General features: G+C 37.0%; 1 protein-coding gene across 1 annotated transcript in view; it reads right to left on the bottom strand.

Annotated features, from left to right (window-relative positions):
* The window catches only part of LOC117716146 (contactin-associated protein like 5-1), an 838,779-nt gene that overhangs the window by 11,997 nt on the left and 800,562 nt on the right, over positions 1–26,220 (bottom strand). Inside the window, exon 22 of the mRNA XM_034513074.2 lies at positions 852–1,070. Coding sequence (XP_034368965.1) covers positions 852–1,070 — 219 coding nt within the window. The remainder of the gene's footprint in view (positions 1–851; positions 1,071–26,220) is intronic.

Below are 26,220 nucleotides of genomic sequence, written 5' to 3'. Positions count from 1 at the left end.
AATCTACAGCATAATATTAAAGTTAATATTATTTAAGTACCCATTCTGATTTTTTCTGCCTTGTAAACAATTAGATTCTCCTATCAGTTTTCTCTTAAACAATAGTGATGCACGAATGTACAATATACATGTTACACATACATGTATGATATGTACTATGTGGAACTACACAGTAATTATAACTGTTGATCAACTGGAACTAGAAACTAACTACAGAAGTGTGGAGTTAATTTTATTGTTAACATTTTAATTATTAGCCTTTAATCAGATAAATGCACAGTATGTAAATATTGTCAAGTTTCATACTTAAAATTTATTACTAATTAAAGTAATTGCTATTCTAGAATTAATATCCTTCTGTTGTCTATTCCTGTTCAGTATTGTTTGTGTGATGGTTAGTGTTAATGTCAATTTGAGAGGATCTAGAATCACCTAGATGACTGGCTCTGGATATGTTTGTGGCATTATCTTGATTTCTTCACTGAGCTAAGAAGATCTGCTCACTGAATGGGATCCTGGACTGTATAAATGGAGAATGATCTGAATACTAGCATGTATATATCATTTTGTTTTCTGATGATGAAAGTGATGTGACCTGCTACTTTAAACTCTTATCATCTATGATAGACTGGACACTTGAACTGTGAAGTAGAATGTGTTATTTCTTTCTTAATTTACTTATCTCAGTACATTTTGTAAGGATAGCTATGACCCAAAAGAAGTCAGTTATGATTCATAACCACCTATAATCATACAAAGCAAAGTGCTAAGTTCTGTTTGCCAACATTTTAGCTCTAAAAGACAGAAGAAATTAATAATGAAATCTCAAGAGAGAAACCCCTGGGAAGTACCTGATGAAGAATACACAGTGGTTACGGCATTCACATCAGAATCCACCATAGAGCCACAGCTGGATTCTGTCAAAGTCTTTTGGACAGTCACAGGTGCAATGCTGGCATGGCGGAGGGCTGCCTTCAGTGGTGCTATATGATTGTATTGAACTGAAGAAAGGCATCCAATGAAACCCATGGTGTTTGCTTGAGCAACTTCTGGATCCAAATCAAGAGTATCTGCAATGATAAAAAAAAACAAAAAAAAACAAAAAAAAAAAAAACATGGGTCTTAGTTTTTTCCAAATGGTCTATGTGTTTTTCTTGGCTAGTAACTAAATTAGCTGAAACATCATTGTTATTTTTTGAATATGGAAACTTCTTATGTATCTCTCTTCCTCTTTTTCTCAGCTATATATTTACAGGAGGTGTCAATACATCATTCAACCACATCTCATAGAAAAGAGCTATGATGATCTCTGCTTTAAACAAAAATGTTTCAAGCATAAATGTTTTTATTCATATATTTCATGAACTGTAAAAAGAGTAATGTAGCTCTAGCATACTACAATCAAACTCTAGATATTGAAAAAAATTTATAACTCTGTTCCCATCATGATTTATCTATGAATGCAGGTGATTAACACAAGAAAAATCACAATGCTGATCGCAACATTTATTTCACAATTATAACAAAGAAACATGATAATATAGAAACAATGGGATTAGAAATGAAAGCAGTTCTTCCAGAGATGTATCATGTTTGTTGACTCAAAGATCCTGAGTAGCCTTAGTGAATAAATATTTCTTATGGTAATACTTATTCATAGTACTGATTGGTCACTAATTGGAGAAATGTCTTTTTGTATACAAAATTCCTATAGTATTTCTGAGTATTTATAAGATATGGCAATGCAGCCTTGGCACTCCATTTTTCTAGCTACAGCTTTGTCTGAAATTTTGGAGACCTGCTGCTACCAATGACACCAGGTGAGTTCCAACTCCCAAACTCCTGCGTGCTGGATCCCTTGAAAGGAAAGCAGCCTTAAGATCAGTTCTTTCCACCTTTATGCTCTATCTTCTTGTCCAAACCTCTAAACATAATCTCAGACATCCACAGCCAACATAGACCAACAGTTGAGAACCTCACTCCAATTTCCTGCCTGCAAGTTCCTATGGACAATTCTAGAAGCAGCAAACTCCAACCTGCCCCTTCTGTACTCCATTTCACTGGGCACAGTTCTGCATAAATCCCTGGAAACCTGTTGCTGCCAGAGACAACCAGGTGAGTTCCTCAAGCCCCAAACTTCATCTTCTGATCCACAATTTTAACTACAATCTCAGACACTTGCAGCAATCAAATACCATCAAGTGAGATCCCCTACTCACATTCTCTGCCTCCCAGCCTTCCTAGGCAAACTTAGGAACTGTGAGTTCTGTCCAGGCTCCTTTGAAATCTATTTCCCAGTCCACAACTCCCTCTACATGCCTGGAAGTCTGTAGCTGCCTAAGACAAACATCAGAGAACACTACCTTTATATGCATCCCCAGAAGCCTGCCTACCACCTTGGCCAACCAGAAGTCTAAAGCAATCAGGGTCTACAAGCAATGCTTGCATCCCTAGAATCCTGCATCTACCAAGAACTGCTATTTCTATCAGCAATCCCAGAGGCCTATTGATGTCAGGGACTACCAGCTTTACCTGCAGTCCCAGGGGTCCCAACTCAAAGGCACAGAAAATATCTTCAATAAAATCATAAAAGAAACATTCCCTAATCTAAAGAAAGAGAGCCATATAAATGTACAAGAAGTTTACAGAACATCAAATAGACTGGACCAAAAAAGGAAATCTTTACAGCATATAACCAAAATACTAAATGTTTAGAGCAAGAAAAAAATGCTAAATGACTCTGAGATTCAGATCATAAAATCATAAAATATAATCATAAAAAATAAAATCATAAAAGAAACATTCCCTAATCTAAAGAAAGAGAGCCATATAAATGTACAAGAAGTTTACAGAACATCAAATAGACTGGACCAAAAAAGGAAATCTTTACAGCATATAACCAAAATACTAAATGTTTAGAGCAAGAAAAAAATACTAAATGACTCTGAGATTCCATCTTACACCCATCAGAATGTCTGAGATCAAAAACTGAATGAACAATACATATTTGTGAGGTTGTGGAGCAAGGAGAACACTCCTCTACTGCTAGTGGGAGTTCTAACTTGTACAGCCACACTGGAAATCAATTTGTAGATTTCTCAGAAGATTGGGAATAGTTATACCTATACTACTCCTGAGCACATATCGAAAAGATGCTGCAACATCCTACAAGGACTCTTGATGAACTATGTTCATAGCATCTTTACTTGTAAAAGCCAGAAACTAGAAACAATGTAGATGTACCTCAATAAAGAATGAATGAAGCAAAAGTGGTTCATTTATACAATGGAATACTACTCAGGTATTTTTTTTTAAAAGAACATAATGAAATTTTCAGGCAAATGGATGGAACTAGAAAATATAATTTTGAGTGGGAAGGGCATACCTTAAAGGGACAATTCCTACCTATGAGAAATCCCAATAAAACCACAAAAGCAAATAGAGAAGAGAAGAGAAGAGAAGAGAAGAGAAGAGAAGAGAAGAGAAGAGAAGAGAAGAGAAGAGAAGAAAATGTCATACTAAGTGAGGTAAACCAGACCCAAAAGAATAAGCATGGGTGTACTCACTTATAAATGGATATTAGCCATAAAGTCCAGGATAACCACTCTACAATTCACCAACCCAAAGAAGCCAAATAACGAGAAAGATCTGACAGGGAGAGTTGAATCTAAGAAAGGGAAACAAAGTAGATATAGGAGTTGGATGGACAGAGGGGAGCAAGGAGGGAGAGGCAATGGGGAAGGGAGAAAAGTGGGATGGGGGTTGGAGATCAGGAGTAGGAAAAGTAGGGGAGAGTAAATGGAAACTGGCTGTCCAGGGGTCAGCTCTAGGACATGCTAGAGATCTGGGACTGAGGAAGGCACTATTATGTCTATGAGGGTGACTGTTTCTGAGACCCTAGCAATGTGGCATATGAATATTGAAGTGGCCACTTCTGGTAGCCAGACAGAACTCCCAGTGGAGGGATGAAGACAGTAACACACCCATAAAATCCTCAATGCAAAATATGCCCTGCCTATAAGATGTGCAGGGACAACAAGGGCAGAGAAAGAAGGAATGGTCAAACAATGACTTGTCCAGTGGTGTGTTGTGAGAAGCAGCTGGGTGCCTGGTCCAGCATAAGCCTGGAACCCTGGACCCTTATTGGATGGCAGGAGTTCAGCTCTGCTCCTGGGCCCTGGTTCTTTTCATTTAGCTTCAGCCCTCCACAGCCCCTCCCACAGAGAGGTCTATGGCCATCAGTCAGGAGGAACAGGCCTCAGGCCCTAGGAAGATTTATATATTAATGAGTTGCCTGAAGGCCTGAGGGTGGAGCCTATTAAGCATTTTTCCCAGCCCCTTCCCCCTCTCTCCCTCCCTATTTAACTTAGGTCTGCCCTTGGTTTCACAGGGGTGTACATCCAGATTCAACAATCATCCATCATGCCAATAAAGCCATTTTGGAAACCCAAGGACTTTCTCGTGTCATTGGGGCTGTACAGTGAGGAACTGTGGAGAAGGCCTTTAAACTTCCCACCTAGAGGAACTTTCTGCATTCCTATAGCCTAGAGAAACCCCCAGTGTCTCCAGCCGATACCCACAATGACTGGCTCAAACTGATACCCATCCCATGGGCAAGAACCAGTCCTTGACACTTTCATTATGCTTGAGTATCATTATACTCTTTCATGCTTGCAGACAGGAGCATGGCATAACTTTCTTCTGAGAGGCCACAACCAGCAGCCAATTGAAATAGATGCAGAGACCCACAGTCAAACATTAGATGGAGATCTGGGAAGTGTTATAGAATAGTTAGGGAAAAGATTGAGGTAACCAGATAAGACAGGGGTTCCACAAGAGGACCAATGGAGTCAACTAACCTGGACTGTTGGGGTCTTACAGAGACTGAACCACCAAGTAAAGGGTGAGCATAGACTGGACCAAGCCCTGCACACATGTGCAGCTTGGTCTTTATGAGATTACCCCAACAAAAGGAGTGGGGACTGTTTCTGACTCTGTTGCCTGCCTGTGAATCCTCTTCCCCAAACTATTCTGCCTGGTCTGGCCTCAGTAGTAGAGGATGTGCCTAGTCCTACACTGACATGATGTGGGGAAATGGGGATTGAGTGGGTTGGGGAGTGAAAAGGTTGGGAGAGTTAGTAGGGGTGGGATTTTTCCAAGGGAACAACTTTCCTTCTCAAATGAGAAAGGGAGGAGGTAAACAGAGGAGAATATCTGTGAGGAAGAGACTAGAAGGAGAGGAGTTGGTGATGCTGATATTATGACATAAGTAAATAAATAAAATAATGACAAAAGAACGAGAATAAAAAAGGATGTGGAAATACAATAATTTGGGCTTCACAGCAATATCAAATGTTTTATTTTCTTCAAGGCATCACACTCCTTTTCTTAAAAGCACTCATTTGAACAAATCGCAGTGATGCAAATACATAAACTACAATGCATAATGAACCATATTTTTATTAACATATAACACTTTATACATAACTAGATGGCTCAACTGATTATTTTATTATAAAAAGCCATCTAGTTTTTAGAAAAAGTACAGGAATTTTCTTGTCTACTAGCTTACATTACAATTTTATTTTGATTCATAAATGGCCATGTAGTGTTTTCTTTTTGAAATCTATGCATATATTATTATATATTAAGAAAAAGGAAATAATATTAAGGAAAAGATATAAAGAGAGTATGGTAGAATATGAGATGTTAAGAGTCTTAGTAATTCTTGTCTTCCTTTCTTCTCCAATCCTTAAAAAAATTACTCTTATTCTTCTCCCAATCCTGTGTGTGTGTGTGTGTGTGTGTGTGTGTGTGCGCACACAGAAGTTGTCAGATTTTCTGATGCAAGAATTATTTTTGTGGCTACTGGGAACCAAGCTAATGTCCTCTGGAAGAGCAGCAGTTACTCTTAACCATGGAGCCAACTCTCCAGCCTCATTAATTTTTGTCCTTATCTTAATCCTAACCACCAACATCCACATTAAAAAAAAAAAAAAACAGCTTGTCACTTGTCTCTTTTTACATGCAAGATCAACAGCAATGCAAATAATTTCACGTGGCCAACATAACGCATTGCTGTAAGTTTAAATAATTTAAATTATGAATTCATTTTATTTCGTTTCTGTAGGCTAGAAGTTTGGCAGCATGCATGGTCTTCAAATCAAAAATTTGGTATGGCCAGGTTATGGATTCTTTGGGGGAAATTATGTTCATTTTTTCATGTCCAGCTTCTGTAGCTTTCACTCCATGTCCTAGTCCCTTTGTCTGTCTTCATGCTAAGAAGACAAACTGTCTTTATACTGTTGCATTTTCATGGGCCTTTTTAATGGTCACTTCAATGCATAATTTCCTTCTTTACATCCTAATTCTACTCTTAAAGACCTTGCTGGTTACAATAGTTCATTGAAACCATTTTTAAAAATCTGGATTTAAGAGATGGCTCAGCCATTAAATTGATTGCTAATCATATACATAGCCATGGATTGGTAGGGAGTGGAGAGTGGAGTTAGACACTGATTGGTAGTGAGTGAAGAACAGACTTATATCTCAGAAATGCAAGAGAAGCAATAGTCAAGAGAAGGGAAGTGTAAACTGCAGTGACATTTTGGTGTTGACAGATTTCAAAGCAGTTGAAAGTGATGAGTGATTGAACTATGCCTTGAGGGTCCAAGTCAAGAGGCTTCTTCTCATTCTCAGTGCTCACTGAAATGAAGCCTTCACTGATCCAAGTAGGTAACCAGTATAAGGGTGTCATAAACTGAAACTTTTTATCTAAAAATAGGCATATAGAAAAACTGGGTAACATGCTAGAATGTGGCATTTTTTTTCTTTAAAGGAAGGATATGTAAAATAATCTTATTTCTGAGCCTATATTTATTCTAGACATATATTAAGACTACAGACAATGAGATCTTTCAGAAAAGAAATAAAGAGAAGAATTTTTATGTAGACAGAGGTTTGTGATAGGGATCAGTGAGTTGAAAAGGCTTATCTTGTATGATGACCTAAATTTCATCTGTAAACATCACAATGGAAAAAGACAACCAAAGTGCACACACACACACACACACACACACACACACACACACACATACACATACACACACAGACTGATAAGTTTAAAGAAATATAAATGTACAAATAATAATTAAAATCATACTTTGTTTGAGGGCTCATATAATTATTCATCTGACAATGAAATGGTAAAACAAAAACCAATAAACAAAACAAAAACCTTAAAGGATAGTTTTTAAATCATTTTTTCCTCTCATTTTATTATAAACTTGCAACTAGTTAAGAATAACTACTTCTTCCAAATAAGTGAAAAGATACAAATTTTCAACATTTATCATTCATTGTATAGCCACAATACAATATATTAATGTTACTTTCAAAAGATTTATTTTCATTTTAAATTCTGTGTATATGTGTACCTATGTGTAGAAATAGGTGCAGTGACTACAGAAGTCAAATGACAGTATCAAATCTACAGGAGTTTTGTGACATAATTGTATATAAAATATGTAAAAATATTTAAAAAAACAAGAATAACTCAAATATTTGTTAAAATATTTTACAATTCATTGAACTCTGCATTAAAAGTGTAATTTATTTTGTAATATTTATTCCAGTGGTTAGGTTATCATTGAACTAAACTCAATTAGTTAAGGGATGGAACCATTACATGTCCTGAACTAGAGAAGCAAAGTGAGATGCAAGGGAAATTTAACAAATAAATTGTTTTCTCATAAGCATGCAGCCCAGAGATCAAAAATTTGTCATGAAAATATACTGGTTTCATGCTCTTATCCCAGTATTTCCTCATATATGTGACTTCTGTTCAAATAAGAAGAACCATAAAGTTTCTTTTCATAACACATGTACTACTTTGGGAACCATCAAAATCTACAAAGAAAAAAATGCATTTCTAAATGCCTTATTGGGAACAGACTGAATTTATGTCTCTGGATATACTTTAAATTCTAACAAATAACAGCTTCTCAATTCGCTTCAGGTTCCACCTCATTCTCTGAAATGCTAATGAGGAAGCAACTGATCCACCACAAGGAGGATGGATTTTGCTGCAGTACTCATTATCCTCTTTCTTATTTGCAAGCTTTTATTTTGCCCACTATTAACCAAGGCTATTGTACTTGCCATAAAAAGGCTGGGGAAATAAATACGTAACCTCTAAATTTTAGCAGGGTGTCCATAAATACATTTTTGTTGAATACTGTAATTGCTTGCATGTTCTTATATACATTTATGTTACCCAACATCATATAGTCACATGTTATGCAGTAGACAAACCAAGCTATTTAACAACTTTATTATGGTTGGGAAAATGACTTTGAAAATAGGAGTGTCTATTACACATTCTTGAAGACTTGTGATTTAATTCCCAAAGGTCAAAAAGCTGGACTTGATGGCCTGTGCCTATAACCCAGAATGTGGAAGTTTATGTGAGCAGATCCTGAGAGCAACAGTGACAGCCAGTGCAGCATAAATGTCAAGCCTTTGGTTCAGTGAGAAACTGTCTCTAGGGGAGGAGGTTGAGAAATATTCATACTCTTCTCTGGCCTCCACATTCCTGGTTGAGTGCACATACACAATACGAATGCTTATATACGTATCTTTCACACTCTCCTCATTATCTGATAATAAGAACATCTATAATATATTCTTTTAATTCTTTCATATGAATAGTACATTCTCATTGTGGGTCCATTAATTTACTTGTTTGTTTATTTTGAGGCAGTATCTCAGTAGACATTTCAGACTAGCTTGAAACAAAATTATAATGCCATACCCTCCCAGGAGTTGAGATAGCAAACATTGGCCAAGTCACATTGATCACTGGGAATTACTCTCCATGAAAAAATTATAAGTTTTGATTGCCATCTACCCATAGTAAGTACATGTTATTAATGGTATAGTGTTAGACATGCTATTGTCTTTATTGCTTCTATTATTGGTTAGTTCCAAACTCCTTTGCCTAATGTCAATGTACTTTCAATATATTGAAGAAATAAAATAGAAGAGTTGGTATATGTACTGGAAATTTTAACACCATAATTATTTGTCATTTAATAAATATTACACAGACTTTGACTGATTCAGTTGATAACTCAATACTTACTTCTTCAGTGATTTTAAAGAGTTTATTGTTGTTATTTTTATTCATTGTATTTGTGTTTGTTTGTGTGTGTGTCCTGAATCAATACCACCATGTTTGTACACGTGTTCTCAGAGACAAGAAGAATAATTCAGGTCCCTTACAAGTGTTGTGAGTCATCAAACATAGGTATTAGAGACTGAATGGGAGTTCAGTTTGGAACCTGAAACTAGTCAAACTGGAAGAGGAATACATTCAAAGCACTGAGCATTCTCTTCAGCTCCTTCTTCAGGTGTTTTGAAACCTGATTTTACACATTAATTTTCAAACATTCCATAGGATTTGCAAAGAAAACCATGAAGCCAATTTTAGCCTGAATGCACAATGGTCAGCTAGTTACATTTTTGGACATGGAGAGAGGAACATGCATAGTGTAGAACTATTCAAGAAGGTTTAGTGGAGATTTTTATTATTAAAAAGAAACAAGAAGAGGTCAGAAACTTTCTCAAAACAGACTAAGATTTAAAATGTATTATGACATGTACTATATGTCAAAAGTTACTTAGGATATTTGAATCCCTTAAGTGTCACAAAACAAGTCAGGCAGGACCACATGACCCTGGCTTGTAAAAGTAAAGTATTGTACCAGGATAAAATATAAATAAGGGTAACTGTTTTAAATGAAGATATGAACAAGAGAATGCAAGCAAAGTGATTTTCCTTGTCAAGTTCACTAGAGCCAAAACAAACTGAATAGTTAAGTAGATGAAATGTCCAGTATTAAGGCTGGGGAGATAACTTAGCCCTATTTAAATTCAAATCCCTAATATTCACATAAAAATTAGACAAAGGCATAGACACTTTTGTAACTCCGTCTCTGGAATGGGGGTGGGGTGCAGGTGAACATAGGATAAATCCTGGGACTTGTTTGGTGATGGCTTGCTCTACAGTTTAAGAGGCCCTGTCTCAGTGAAATAGATTATAGAAAGTGATAGAAAAAGAGGTTTGGACAAGAGCTAGTCTCTGCATGTGTTTCCCAATTCTCTAATAAGTAATGGTTTCACATGATACATCTTACAGAAGAGAGAGAGAGAAAGAGAGAGAGAGAAAGAGAGAGAGAGAGAGAGAGAGAGAGAGAGAGAGAGAGACAGACAGAGACAGAGACAGAGAGAGAGAGACAGAGAGAGAAAGAAACACAGAGACACACAGAGAGAAACAGAGAGAGAAAGAGGCAGAGAGACAGAGACAGAGACAGAGATATTGATTACTGAGTATAAGAGGACAAAAAGAGTTATTAGCATGTCTAGGACAGGGAGTAGAAAACAATATGAAAGCTTCATAGAAAATGAGTAAACTCTTTCACAATATTTGTGCAAGCTGTGGGTCAATGTAAAAAGCTTTGGTTGCTTAGGCCATCCACTAGAACAGAAAAACCTACCAATGAAAATCCTCAAAAGAGGATGTCTCTCTCTTTCACATAAAGATAGAAGGATATGTGTTGTGGAGGTATGATGTGAATTTAATAACTTAAGTGTGGAGATATGATCATATTTCACTATATACAAATATGAAATTCTCTAGGATAGAGAAAAGTGTTATATACAAATCTAAGTCTTTTCTTTATAATAAAATGCAAAGATAGTGCTACATAAAACTAAAGCATTCATGAAAACAAAAAATAAGAAAAGAAATAGATTTTAAAATATATTATTAGGTAATTGTTGTATAGATGGCTCATGATTCATAGTTTCAGAAGCCCTGAGGTGGTATAGTTCTTTAAGAGATTTCTTTTCCTTACAGCATCTCCTTTATTCTCAGGACCTAAATAAAGCTCATAAAGCTAGGGAGGAAAATACTTCAAATTTCCAGAAATTTCACAAGATAGCAAGTTAATTTAGGAACCAAATGTCTACCATAAACTCTCAGAACATGATTGTCTAAACAAGAGATTGATAAGGATTGATAAGCAGACATCCTAAAGTTGATGTGATGTCTTAGTTAAGATTTTACTGCAGTGACAACATTTAATTGTGGTTAGCTTACAGGTTCAAAGGTTTAATCCATTATCATCAAGGTGGGAGCATGACAGTATACAGGCAGACATAACACATGAGGAACTAAGAGTTCAACATCTTGTTGTGAAGGCAAGCAGGAGAAGACTGGCTTCTAGGCACCTAGCATGAGAATCTTAAAGCCCACACAATTATGGACTTATTTTAACGAGGACACGCCTATTCTAACAAGGGCACCCCTTCAAATAGTGCCACTCTCTGGGCCAATCATATTCAAACCACCACAATGTGAGAAAGGCCCAAACACCTCAACTACAGGGAACTAAGAAATGCTGAGACCAGTAGAAATATTCTTTTCCATGGAAGAGCACACCAACAAGTAATTTAAAACCACCTGTACATCTATGAAAACTTATACAAGCAATATTGTGCAGACTGAGTAAGGTTTATTTATTCATCTAGGAATATATATGTATAGACATATACGTATGTAACAATAAAGAAACACAAAGCAATTAATTTGAAAGACAGAAAGAAGAGGTATTAAGGAGAGAATTAAGGAAAGAGAAGGAAGAAAATATGTAATTATAATAAAAAATTTTAAAGTGTACCATTTGAAAACACATTACTTCAGCTTAACAATACACTGGCTGAACAACTAATCCAATGTTAATTTGTCACCAAGAAAAAAATCATGCAATAACACCTTTGTGGATACAAGACAGTGAATGCTGAACTACAAAGATAGTAACAACATGATTAAAGTTTAAAATTCTAGGTATCATACTCTCAGGACATATTCTATATTAAATATATTTTCCACAGTAAAATTAATTTTGAAGGTTTATGCTAATATTTAAAAGTGTATGTAGAATTCGTACCTTTGAATTAAAGATACAAAAAGTTTTCCTCCTCCCAAGGCCTGTTTTTATTGATTTAACATAGAATCAGGTCTGAGTAAGGGCCATGAAGAGATTTATTTCTGTTTCTAACTTTATAGAAGTAAATGAGCAAAATTAGGCAGGCCATTTCTTGTGCCAAAAGCAACTCTTTGGTAAGTGCTCAAATGAGCTACAGAAATTTAGTTACTGCCCTGAAGTGGAAATTCACCACAGAGACTTAGAGTTACTGTAGGAAAAATCATACTAGGCCCCTTCAGATATTTGGAGCTTTTCCATTTCTTGGAATTGGAGTCATGTAGATTTCATCTATTAGAATGTTTTATACATGTAAAAAATCTCAATGTACAAAATCTAAACACTAGTGATTCTTTCACATCATAATTTGCCCATAGCCATGGTGTGGTCTAACCACAGAACTTCAGAGTGGCTCCTCTGAGCCCATCTCAGTCTTAGACTTGACTGTAGTTCCAAGCATTTCAAGAATTAAATGGAGGAATAAAATGGGCTGATGAAATGCTTTAATCAGTAAAGGGATCATTACTCAAGTGCAAGGACCAAAGATTGTATCCCCAGAATCATGTAAAACCCGAGTATAGTAACATGCATCTGTCAGTAGTTCAGAGGTCATTTGGGATCTGATCACCAGACAATCTAGTCAATAAGTGAGCTCCATGTACAGTGAGAATCCTTGTCTCAAAAAATAAGGCAAAGAGATTAACAAAAACATCTTCCTCTTGACTCTACATTTGTAACACACACATCATATATACACGTACATGAAAAAGCTCACACAAAATAGCAGAGTCTTCCTCAACCCATATATCTATTCAAAACTGAGAGATCATAACTTATGATCAGGGTCTATGCAGACTTCTTAGTAACCAGAATGTCACTTTTTATTCTAAGTCTAGCCATGACATTGATTAATAGGACATTTTCTTAATTTAGGCATTTATAAACATTCTGGCTACAAGACTTTTATGATTTTTAAGTGTCGTTTAAATTTTAGATATCTACATATATTTTCAAATGTAGTAGTGTTTATTTTATATTATAAAATTGAGACCATTTAAAGCAAGGACTTGCAGTATATGCCCTTTGAACTAGCCTGGTAATGTTAAACAAAACAGCCTCTGGAAAAGCTACTTTGTACATAATCACCCTCCCCCAGTACTAGGTTTTAGTACAAGATGCTGCATACTTGAGCTCAGGTCCTCATTCCTGCATGGCTGTCACTATGCCAACTGAGCCATCTCCCTAGACCTTTACATAGGTTTTAAATTGATTATCTGAGCAAGTCCTAGAAAGATGAGTTACATTTTGGGCGTTTCAATGTAAGGTGTTATAGAATAAGTGTGGTAATTGATTTCTAATTGATGATAGCACAAAGACAGAGCCTTGGCTGTGCTATCTGAACAGAGGCTGAGGCTGATCATTTAGAAGAGGTGCATACAGCACAGTACACTTTAACCATCAGGATTGCCAGCTCAGAGGCCAGAGTGATAGGTCCAATCTTTCTCTCCAGTCTAGAGACTGCATCATCTGTAGCTATAGATCCCTCTTGGGTCTCTAGCTTCCCATCACACTGAATGTCTCCTATTTGGCTATAGCTAAACTTTAGTCAGAATATGGAGCCTCCAGATTTTCATATTCCAGAATGGAGCAAACCACTGGGTCTGCTGAGTTCTCAGTAGGACCAGTGACTGAGGAAGGATGACCTTTGGCCTCCAAGTATATTGCTTGCTATTTTTATCATATACATTTAACTTAGAACATGGAGATTTGTCTAAAATGGGAATACTACCTTTCCTCATTTTCCATTTCATTCCATAGGTCACACACACACACACACACACACACACACACACACACAAACAGATTATCTATTTATTGTTATATTTGATGTAACATTTGCATCCAGAAAAACATTTAAAGAGGCCAAAATACCAAGTTACTTTTACCTCAACTTAGTAAGAACTCTTAACATTAGGTAGTTCAGACATAGTACCTCATTGTTGCTGTATTACCAGACAGGCAGACTTATTTTTTCTTTTTCTAGATTTTTGCTTCATTTTTCACAAATTTTAGCATTTATTTTCCTCTATCTAAAATGATGCTAGAGGCATCACCTCACTCCAAGCATAAAAACAACTGTAAAGATGTACACACTTGATATATCAGGCCTTTTGGAAAATACTAGAACATCTCATAGTCCATCATCATTCAAAACAAGGGCACATAGTCATTCTCAATTTAGTGGAAGCTAGTAAGTGTGTTAAGTTTTAAAATCTAGGAACACTGGTCCTTTAAAAATAACATGAAATCAACAAACTGAGAAATGTCACAGTGCTCCATTAAAAAATAATTTCTGGCAGTTTAATAAAAACTCCCTTAAAATATTACTTTTCATATTTATTCAATTAAACATTTATATACTATTCCTCAGTCACAGGGTTTTGTCATTAATAAATCAGAATCCTGAGTTGAACATGAAATTTTCCTATTTATTAAGCCTGTTTCTTTGGACATCTTACAAAATACATTTGTACACTTTTAAAAGTATAAAAACAAAGATGGAAGATATTCATAGCATATGGCTAAAGACAACAGGATAGGGACTGGTGCATAACTCAATTGGTAAAATATTCCCATCCAAGCATGAGTTCCTGAGTTTAAAACCCAAAGCCTGTATAAAATGGTGGTGAGGATGGTGCTTCTCAGTTGTGAACTAGCTCTGGGATGGAAAAGACAAGGACTGCCAGAGCTTACCTGCCAAACCTCTATACCAACTTGTGAGTCCCATGTCCCATAGGGAGACCCTTTCAAAATCAATGTGTACAACTTCTGAGAAAAGACACTCAAGGTTGATCTTTTACCTCTTCAAGTTTATACATCCATGTGCATGGGCATCTACACACACACATACACATTTATACACACATATTCATATACACATAAGAAATTAAATAAATAAAAGAACAGTGGCTTTTCATAGCTTTTCCACAGAAAGGGTCTATTTCTTTTCCCATTTGTATCTGTATTGACTGATGGTCGATTTCTCCACAGGAATACAATGGAAGTGATACAGTCATCTCCAGATCTAACATTCTTAATGACAGAGATACCTGTGAAGATACTCTTAAAAAGTATCAGCCTTCCACATGTCTGATTGAGGCAACATGCAAGGGAGTTAATCTATTAGATTCTGAAGTGTGAGCTTCCCTTCCTCCAATATCACTATTTTTTAGTTGTCAGAAGACCTAAAAGTTCAGCCTACCTCAGAAAGAGCAGCTCATGTTTCTAACCTTCAATTTCATGGGATGTTGCAATATAGATGCTAGTTATGCTATTAGACAATGTGGTACTTTAATGTCTAGTAACATGTTCTTTGAATTATGTGTCATCCACTTGTTGAGTGTTAAATCTTGTATTGAAGGTTGAATTCCTATAGCTCACTTCCAGGCACATGGCAAACCCTCAATATTTAACATCAAATTATCACATTGAACAGCTAAACTATATTAGGATACCACATCCAATGTAGCAATTGCTCAGCAACACAAAACTGCCTGTTCATATTTTACTATCTCTTTGCTTTTCCGTGTCTGGTCATCTATTTGTGTAATCATTAATTGTCTGCCTATAATTTAACATTCTGTAGAATTAGGCTGATGCCTCATAGGCTTTTTCTTGAAGATTAAATAGTATATAGTCAAGTACAGATAATCTTTGGAGTGAAAACAGACTGCATTTTCTTGCCAAATCAACCAACTACTGAACAGATTAGTGGCTGAAGAATAGAGCAGGAAAAAGGTAAATGATTAATGTGTTAAGCTTCTCAGATGGTTCAGTAGAAGAAGCTCTTTTTCTAAAAGCTTCAAAACCAGAAAGAATTATATCCCAGAACCTATAGGAAAGCAAGGCAGGAACAAAAGTGGCATTGGATCAAAGTCTTTGAAAGGCAAACATAGGAGAACCTGACGGCAAGCTAGTTAACAGACTAGATGATTATTGAACTGTGGATTAAACCAAGAGGCCCCCAACTACATGAGTGGATATTGAGAGCAACTGAGTTTTTTAAAAAAAATAAAAATAAAAATAAAATAAAATCTCTTCTGAGACACATTCAAACTCTTAACTATCTGAATGTAATATCCTATCAAATTAAATTTTAAAAAAGCATGTCATATGCATTTATTATATCAGGCAAAGGATAACTATTACCATTTCAAAATGTCATAATAAGGAAATGCTAGACTAAAATGAGATTGAAAGTCTGGCCTAAGTGGGCTAACTCCAAATTCTGCATCTCCACATCTGATGTCCAATTCTTTTCAGATTTGTTGACTACAACACAATTCATTCCCTAGACTGGTAACATTCTATGTTAGCCATTTTCCTTGGCTGGTATTTCATGGCTCTGGCACCTCTAACATCCTGGGGTCTCTAGGGAAACTTCAACTTCACAACTTCTTATTTTGGGTTGGGGATTCACACCTTATCTTTTGTGTTCCTCCAAAGGACTTAAGTCACTTCTTTAGCTTTGATTTATGTAGCATTCTAGGTTCTATTGGACTCTACTCCACTGTTGCTACTGTTCTTGGGGGTCATCCCATTGGACTGGCATCTCCATCATTCTATGGTCTTTCACTGCACCTAGATTTTACTATCGTCTTTTATAAGCACTCTTCCTGGTGCCAGCCCTCAGCTCTTTTCCATAACCCTTTCATTGCTTGGACATCAACAGCAACTGAAGCTACACCTTCACCAATAGCCTTTTTTGGCATCTCATCTGCTCTCCACAAACTATTCATGCTTTCAAAAACAGTACCACCTGAATGATTCTGATATATTACCAAGTCAATCAGCAGCATGAGATACAATCTTGGTTATGTCTGGACCACGGCATCTTTGTACTCTCAGAAAAAAAAAAAAAAAAAAAAAAAAAACTTACCAGAAGAGTTCACCTCAGTGATGCTGATCTCTTCTTAATCACAGCTAATTTCTTAGCTCCAGCTAACCAGCATATATTGTCCCAGTAACTCCTTCTATTGTTGACTCTAAAGCTAAAGCCTTGTGGCTGAAATTTTTATGTTCTGCTGCTTCCTTGCGCTGAAACATGACCTTTGTTCTATTACATCCTTCACTGCCTAGGCTGGGGTGTCCTAGTACTTGCTCAGAATACTAATCTTGAACTCAGATATCTGTATGCTTCTGTCTCTTAAATGCTGGGATTAAAGGTGTATACCACAACACCAGTACCTACACTTTTTTTTTTTTACCTTTTTACATGATTTTATTAATTCTGAATTGGAGTTCATCCCTTATAGAATCAAGTAAATAAATAAAAATAGTCATCATAACCCATCCCTGACAATTTGACACATAATCATTTATCCTTATGTCCAAAGAAAAATACTAGCTAGGTCATAATAATACATGACATGAGATAACTATCCCCTGTAAAACTGAAACAGCATAAATAATAAGCTATGATGGGTGGGATCTTGCCCCAAGTTCACCACTTCCTTAATTTTATTTAATATCCTTGACCAAAGAATTTAGCTTCATTTCACTTCCTGGTGCCCCTTTAATACTTGAACAATATATTTTGTGTTTTTTCTTTGTAAGCTTGCTATAGTTGAACAAAAGATTCTTCATGAGAGTAAACAAAAGGACAAAGTCTATGCTGGCATTTTTTGATACTTTCTTTGTCAATGCACTTAATAAGAATTTCTTCACCTTAGCCTCAGATAAACATGGCAAAAAGCAGCAACATTCTTCACCAAAATAGCACAAGAATGATCTGTAGGCAATTCTTCTCCTCTGAAATTTTTTAAACCAGATCCTGACAGTTGAAATTATTCTTACCTCCAATGTCTTCTATATTCTTACTAGGATGGCCCTTTATGCCCCACTCCCCTGTTTTCTAAATCTAAAGTTATAAAATCCACATTTTTCCAAACAAAAACATGGTCAGACCCAACACAGCAATACCCCACTTCTGGTACTAACTTCTGTGTTAGTTAAGGTTTCTATTGCTGTGAAAAAAAAAAAAAAAAAAAAAAAAAAAAAAAAATGACCAAAGCAACTCTTACAAAGGACAATATTTAATTAGGCTAGATTAGCATTTCAGAGGTTGGATCCATTACCATCATGGTATCATCAACCATGGGAGACATGGTATTGAAGGACTCTTGAGTTGTACATCTCATCCAAAGGCAGCAGAAGGGGACTGACTCTCTTTGTCAGGCAGCCAGGAGGAGCCTCCAGTCCACACTGGGTGGAGATTGAGCCCTGGAAACCTCAAAGCCTACCTACACAGTAACACATTTCCTCCAACAAGGTCCTGTTTTGTCCAGCAAGGCCACACCTCCTAATAGTGGCATTCCCTATGAACAAGCATTTAAACTACCATATACACCTAACTGGATTGTTTTGTTATGAAAACAAGCATGGCTGGAAATATGGCTCAGCTTGTAGACCACTTGCTTTGCACATGTGGGTTTGTAAGATCTGTCCCTAGAACCAAAACAAAGAGCTGTATAGTAGTAGTGGATACTTGTGATTGCAGTACTATGGAGGATTAGACACAACACATCGTGTAAACTAATCCATCAGCTAGACTTGTCTACATGGTGAAGTTCCACAAAAATGAGAGAACTCTCTCAGTATCTCAGCATACATTTGAACCAAGATCCCGTCACAAACTTTCCAAGACAGAGTTCAGACACTCTCCATTTCACTTCCTGCTTACAGAACTAGGATATTTTAGGCCTTGTTTCTTAGGTTTTCTGTTATGTGATATTTCATGAGTAAACATCTCCTTGTGAAAGAGCCTGGAATCTTAATTTTTCTTTTTATACCTTTTTAATAAAATAAAAAAAAACTCAGAATGTGCTTTGTCATTAGATGATCCAGGCACACATTCATAAAATTTTCATATATCACAATTTCACAGAATGTTCAAATCTACAAAAATTTGAAAGACCACTAGGATATCCCTCAAATTTGAAAGAGATTAAATTTCCATGAAAGAGCTTTCTGTAGGTACTCAATGTTACATAGTGCACTAATGAGCATGGGGATATTTCTGCTGCTGATCTACTATTTAACCCCACGGTGTGGCTGATATAACCCAGTTTAAAATTCTTAAGCCTTAGGCTGGAGAGATGGCTCAGTGGATAAGAGTACTGATTGCTCTCCCAGAGGTCCTGAGTTCAATTCCCAGCAACCACATGGTAGATCACAGCCATCTCTAATGAATGCCCTTTTTGGTGTATCTGAAGACAGCTACAGTGTGCTCATATACATAAAATAAATAAATCTTTAAAAATTGTGGTTTTTTTGATCTTATACTAGACAGGCTCATCTTATACCAAGTGGCAATTGTTCTGACTGACCTTTGAGATACATAGCTTTTTTTTTTTTTTATTGTAGCAAAATAACCAAGAAAAGAACTTAACGGAGGTAGAGATTATTTTGTCTCAGTTTGAGAGCATAGTTGGTCTTGATACATAATATATAGAGGCAGAAGCAGGAGATATCTGCTCATATTGCCTGCTCAGCTAGAAAATAAGGAAAGATAAAGTGTAAGGCTTAGTGGGCATTCTATTTTGTATATAGTCAAGGAACCCAAAACACTGAATGATGACTGCACACACTTAGTGTTTTGCTACCTCAGTTAACCCTGCATAGAAAATCTGTCACAGACATGCCAGAGGTTTGTCTATTAATTGATTCTAGGTGACTCTATTTCTGTACCAGTATAGGTAACGCAATAAAGAAAATTTGAAAATAAAATGTTGACTGGGGCTGAGCAGGCAGAACAATGTGTACCAGAAATCAGAAATCTTTTATGATTGGAAAAATATTTTGGAGTTAAAAAAAATTATTGTTGGTAGATGAATGGCCAATAAACTATAAGCTTTTAAATATTTTTCATTTATTTTAAATATATTAATATTGTTAGTTTCCTATTTGGAACAACATGATTATTTATAACACTACAAAATATGGGTGTTCTAGTTTCATTTCTGTTACTGTGGTAAAATATCCTAACAATAAGCAACTCAGAAGAGAAAGAAACTTATTTTAGCCTAAAATAAAGTCTATTATTATGTGGAATACATGGTAAGATCTTCAGCTAGTCATATTATACTCACAGGTAAAAACAAAGACAAATGAACACATAAATGCTTGTTTGCTTGCTTGTGCTCAGCTTAACTTCTCCACTTTCAGACTGTCAGGGGACCTGCCTATGGAATGCTGGCTCCAACAGTGGGTTGGGTCTTTCGGTATCACATAACATAATATAAACTTCCGCAGACCTGCTGACTGAAGCGCTCTTTCTTGGTGATTATAAATTGCATCAGGTTGATAATTAAATCTCACTTTTGCAATTCATTTAATAGACAAACCAGCATAGTTGTATTTACAGTAAATAATAAGTTATATGGATTTTACTTTAATAAAAGACTATAAATGAAGAGATTTTGGATTAGGGGAACATCAATATGTCATGTGTCATATTTGGAAGGTACCATTTCCACTTATTCAATACAACATTAGTCAAAGGTACTATATGTGAATGAAATCTGTAGTCATTTGACTTTCTGTTGGCCCTCAGTGCTTCAGTTCTTTTCCTCCATGCAATACCAGATCATGTTCCCCTCTTCCTCCACCCCTTCCTCTTTCCCTCTCAGGTCCTTCCTTCCCTCACCCCTCCTTGTGATTGCTTTCTTCTCCATCCCAAGTAAAACTGAGGCATCCTCACTTGAACCCTTCAAAGAAGGTCCAGCGACAGGCCCAAAGTATGATCCAGCTCAAGAGGAGGCCCCAAGGCTTGACACTATTACTGAAGCTGTGAAGCACTCACAAAAGTGACCTATCATGACTGCCCTCTGAAAGACCCAACAAACAGCAGAGTTAGATGCAGATATTTGCACTCAACTAATGGACAGAAGCTGCTAACCTCTGTGGTTGAGTTAGAGAAAAGATGGAAGATGCTGAGGAGGAGGGCAAACTTATAAGAGGAACAGCAGTCTCAATTAACCTGGACCCCTGAGATCTCTCATTGGCAGCATACACCAGCTTATATGAGGTCCCCCAACACATATACAACAAAGGACTGCTGGGTCTGGGTTCAGTCAGAGAAGATGTACCTAACCCTCAAGAGACTGGAGGCTTCAGAGAGTTTAGAGATCTGGTGGAGTAGACGGCCGGTGATGGGGACATCCTTGTAGAGACAGGGGGAAAGAGAGGCGGTATGGGAGGTGGAACAGTTGGAGGGTGGACCAGGAGTGGAATAAAATCTGGAGTGGAAAGAAAGAAAAGAAAGAAAAGAAAAGAGAGAGAGAGAGAGAGAGAGAAGAGAGAGAAGAGAGAGAAGAGAGAGAGAGAGAACAAAAGAAAGAAAGAAAGAAATGTTGGCTCTTAGTTTTCCATAAGAGAAAAACAGCCAAAACCTTTGATCAGCAAATCTTGTCTATGATTATATGCTTAGATTGGACTTTGCATTAACCCAGCCCTTAAAGTTTAGACATGTTATCCAGCTTCTAGAAGCACAGGCTCTAATTCTGAACAACAAATTAGCATATTATCAGGATTGGTTATGTTTAGTGTTTGATCCCAATTTGACTACTTAGAAGGTTTGTTATCTAAAGTCCTTAATTCTTTTGAAGGCAACACCACATAGCCCTAAGACAAGGATGCAAGGATTCCTTCTTTCTCAGCCCCCATGTGTGTGTGATGTTTGAATAAAGAAATGCACAATTATTCCACAGTTCACATATGGAGCTCAAACATAACTTCGTGTGTTAGTTATCAGTATCTACCTTGTCTGAAACAGGGATTCTTGCTCCCTATTATTTACACCAAGATAGTTGTCCTGATAGTTTCTGGTATCTCCTGACTTCATCTTGCCATAGGAACATGGAAATTACACTTGCATTCTACCATATCTGAAATTATCTGAGTTTCAGGAGTCCAGATTTCAGTCTTAAGGCTTATATGGCAAGTGCTTGACTCATTGAACTATCTTTCTTTGCCTTGAAGTATCCATAATTCTTGGTGAAAAAAAAAAAGTGTGCTGAAACTGTGGTAGTGTGATAGGGAGATAAAAGAAAACAAATAACCATGAGCAGGGATGCCCATGGAAATTTTTGAATTAACAGACTTTTCAACAGCAGGTGTATCAGGATGGCTCTCTCTTCCCTGCCATAACTTTCAGCACTTCTTCCTTCTATTTAAGAACAGAATTTTCATTAGGAAATTTTCTTGCCCCAAGATTGGCCTAATGATAACACTGGGTGTTTTTTTTTAATTGGATATTTTATTTATTTACATTTCAGATATTATCCCCTTTCCCCAGAAACTTTTTTCCCTTCCTCCTCCTCCTGCTACTGTGAGGGTGTGCTCCCACCTACCCACCCACTCCCATCTCCCTGCCCTTGAATTCCCCCACACTGGAGCATCCAGTTTTCACATTACTAAGGACCTCTTCTTCTACCTATGCCCAACAAGTCCATCCTCCTCTACATACAGAGCTGGAGCCATGGGTCCCTCCCTATGTGCTCCCAGACTGGTGGTATAGACCCTGGGAGCTCTGGTTGGTTGGTATTATTGCTCTCCCCATGGGGCTGCAAACCCCTTCATCTCATTTAGTCTTCTCTAACTATTCCATTGTTGTTGGTTTTTTTTTTTTAACTAAAAGGTTCAGATCCTTTCTTCATGGTAGTTCTCTGTTAATGCACTCTGACCATCTATTTTGCAATATGAGGAAAAAGCCACAGTCAGCAGAAATACAACATGTAAGGAGACTGAAAAAGTGGTGACTGGGAAAAGCAACTGAAGCCATATGAAAAAGCATGGGGCTGGGCAAGAGATCTTAGTTGGTACAGTGATTTCCTTACAAGCATGAGAACAAGTGTTTGATCACCGTAGCCAATATAAAAAGCCAGACATGGTGGCAAATGCTTAAATTCTAGCACTAGGGAGAAATGCTATCTCAAAAGAAAGAGAGAGAGAGAAACATAGAAGAAAAGAGCAATGAGAGGAAATAAAAAGAAAAAGGGAATAAAAGAAAGAAAAAAGAAATGTGGAGAAGAAAAAGAGGAAAAGAGAAGACATAGAAATTAAAAGCTAGAAAACTAGTGAATATCTGAGTATCCAGATATAAACACATACAAATATGCATAAATAGATAAAGAAACAGGTTCATTTAGAAGTTGATATGTATGTTGTGACATATAGGTATGGGTCTACACACAGACAGGAACCCAGTTATATGTTACCACAGATATTCATGTATATGAACACAGATTCAGAAGTATATATGCATATTCATATCTGTACATCGACACAGCCATATGTTTTCTGATATGCATATTCATTTTGCTATTATTGGAGGCGTAAACCTAGAATGTTCATGAGTTGTGGTCTTTGCCTCCAGGGTGGTGATGTCCTATATCACAGTGTTCTCAGAGGAGATTAAGATGTTTCTCAGAAGACTCTTATTAAAGACCTTGACTCTGACCATGTGTATCCCTTTCAAGGTTTCCATTCAAACTGTAATCACCACATGTAAGTAGTATATGAAGATCCACTAGAGAGAGCACTACTATGTCTGAACTTCAAGGTTTTAAAGTATTAACTAAATAAATCTATTTTTCCTTTAAAATGTAGTCTATCACTTTGATTCCATTAAGTCAATGAAATCCTGCATCATTCATGTAGATAGACACACACTGAAAAATGCACACACATACATAAAAACACACAAAAACACACACACATACACATATAAACATATACAAACATATATATGTGTATATATATACATATATATGTGCCATTAAATGAGTAATTTTTTTGAAAAGATAATTCAAACTTGGAACAGCATATTTATCTTCGGGAGGTTAGATTTGTGCCCTTCTATAGTAAAGTTTTATAGGGAACCTGAAAATTTTTCTTTGTGGTCCCAGCTTTTACAATGAACCAAAGTGACTGACAGAGGTTATAAGTTAATGTGGGCTCTTGACAGAGCAGATGACAAAGGCAGAGCTTGCTGATTTGAAGTCTGAAGTCTGTGAAGGAATACACTTCAGCTCTTGGCCTTTTACCATGCTAAGATGAAACTGTTCCACATTATCCAGTATGGTGAGGTCACTTTCCTCAAAAAATGTCTAGCCCTCTACCCAGGGTCAGAAGGGTATGCTTTAAAGACCACTTTCTCTATAGTTAGATTCATGCAAACAATTTAATTTCTCTACTAGAATTGTACTTTTAAGACCAGAAATGAACTCATGTCTGAACGACTTCTGACTCCATATACCTGACTGAGGCTCAATAACTGCCAGTCACCATGTGCTCATTGGTTAGTTTTCACCCTTTCTCTTGGATTAAATAAGATTGGAGAAGAGAGCTAAGTACCAGCATCCACCATTCTCTGCCTGACCAAAAATTCACTGTAACCATTTGCATCTCATGAGTCCTCTTCCATAACAGTCTGTACTACAAAACTAGGAGCCAAAATAAGCCCTATCTTCTTGAAGTTTAGTAGGTCAGGCATTTTGTCATAGCAATGAGATAAGTAACTGTTGGGAGCCAACAGAAGGCGGTTTCATCCTTGCAGCCATCTTGAGCCATATACCCTGATAAGAGACTTGATTACATCAGCCTACAATAGCTGAGCACATTCTGATAACAACTTGGTTTAGATACCCAGGATCTTCCCTTGGGTGTGTGAGACTTAAAGCTGTGATTTAGAGCTGAGACTTAAGGGCGTGACTTAGAGATCAGATTTAGAGATAAGACCTAAGGGCATGACTTAAGGGCATGGCTTAGAAGTGAGACATATAAAAGGCGAGAGGCAGACAGAAGAGTAGAGTACAACTTGGAACTAGGAATTAGGTTAGAGAGTACAACTTGCAGTACAACTTGGAGTTAGTTATTAGGCATTGAGGAAGAAGACACTTGGACTAGAGAACTCAGAAGAAGAATTATTGGGTATTAGGCACTTGGCATTTGGAGGAAGAACTTGGAATTAGACACTAGGCACTTAGAACTTGGAACTGGAAACTTGGAACTTGGAAGCACTAGGGACTAGGGACTAGGAACTAGGGACTAGGAACTAGGGACTAGGAACTCAAGACTAGGGACTTGGGGAGAAGAAGAGAGACTGAAGAATAAACCAGATTGAATCACACTCTGTTTGGTCTCCATTCTTCGAGTTCGAGCTCACTCTCTCTCTCTTGCTGAACCCGACCCACAGACTGAAGCAGCTTGGGGCAGTGTGGGCTCTAATAATTTAGCCCCCAAGGCTTTTGGCAGTGCGGGTTCCAACACTGACAGAATGGTCTGAGACATTTTGGCCCCCAAACGTGGGGCAGCTCAAGCCACAACAAGTAACTAACATAACAACTGTGCAGGTACCAACTCAGGCTCACTCCATGGTAAGCAGATCTGTTTATTTCTTCCTGTGATCAGTTTGCTCCAGTGTAGATCAGCAGAAGAGGACTGGAAAACTTCAATGGGAAAGGTAACATAGTAGCTTTATAATATGTTGTGATATATGTCCTAAATCAGCACACTTTGATAAAATGTACCCTCCAAGACTTGTGCAGAGAGTTTATTACTCTTACAAGAATTATCTTCAGTTCATTACTTTGTCAGCTTTGACATTCACAATACTATAACAGTTTTTCAAGGCAAAGGGCAAACAAGTCAGTAGCAGTTCCTCTGGTCAAGAAGAAAATGGCAGCAAGAACAACTAAAAGACAGCAACATTGTTAGAGCTTAGGAACAACTTCTGTAGTGAAATGTGACATAGCCCCAGACTTTCTATGTCTGATAACCTACCATTACACAAATCCGGGAAGTAACTATTATTATCCCTGCATCACACATCAGGGAATCAAGGAACATAGAGGTTCTGTTGGTTATTTTCTTTGTTGATGTGACCAACCAGTTTACAAAAGACAGGGTTAATTTGAACTTACATCTTGAAGATACAGACTAGCATGGCAGGATAGTTATGGATGAAGCAGCTCGTCTCATTGCACCACTGTGAGGAAGCAGAGGGAGATGGATGCTGATACTCAGCAATCTTTCTTCATTTTATTTAGCCCAAGGTTCCAACCATGGAACTATGCTGCCCACAATCAGAGTGACTCTTCCACTGCAATTA

This window comes from Arvicanthis niloticus, chromosome 10, assembly GCF_011762505.2.
Source record: "Arvicanthis niloticus isolate mArvNil1 chromosome 10, mArvNil1.pat.X, whole genome shotgun sequence".
Classification (NCBI taxonomy): Eukaryota; Metazoa; Chordata; class Mammalia; order Rodentia; family Muridae; genus Arvicanthis; species Arvicanthis niloticus.
Note: the sequence above shows the minus strand (reverse complement) of the source record. Positions and strands in the feature narration are given on the sequence as shown.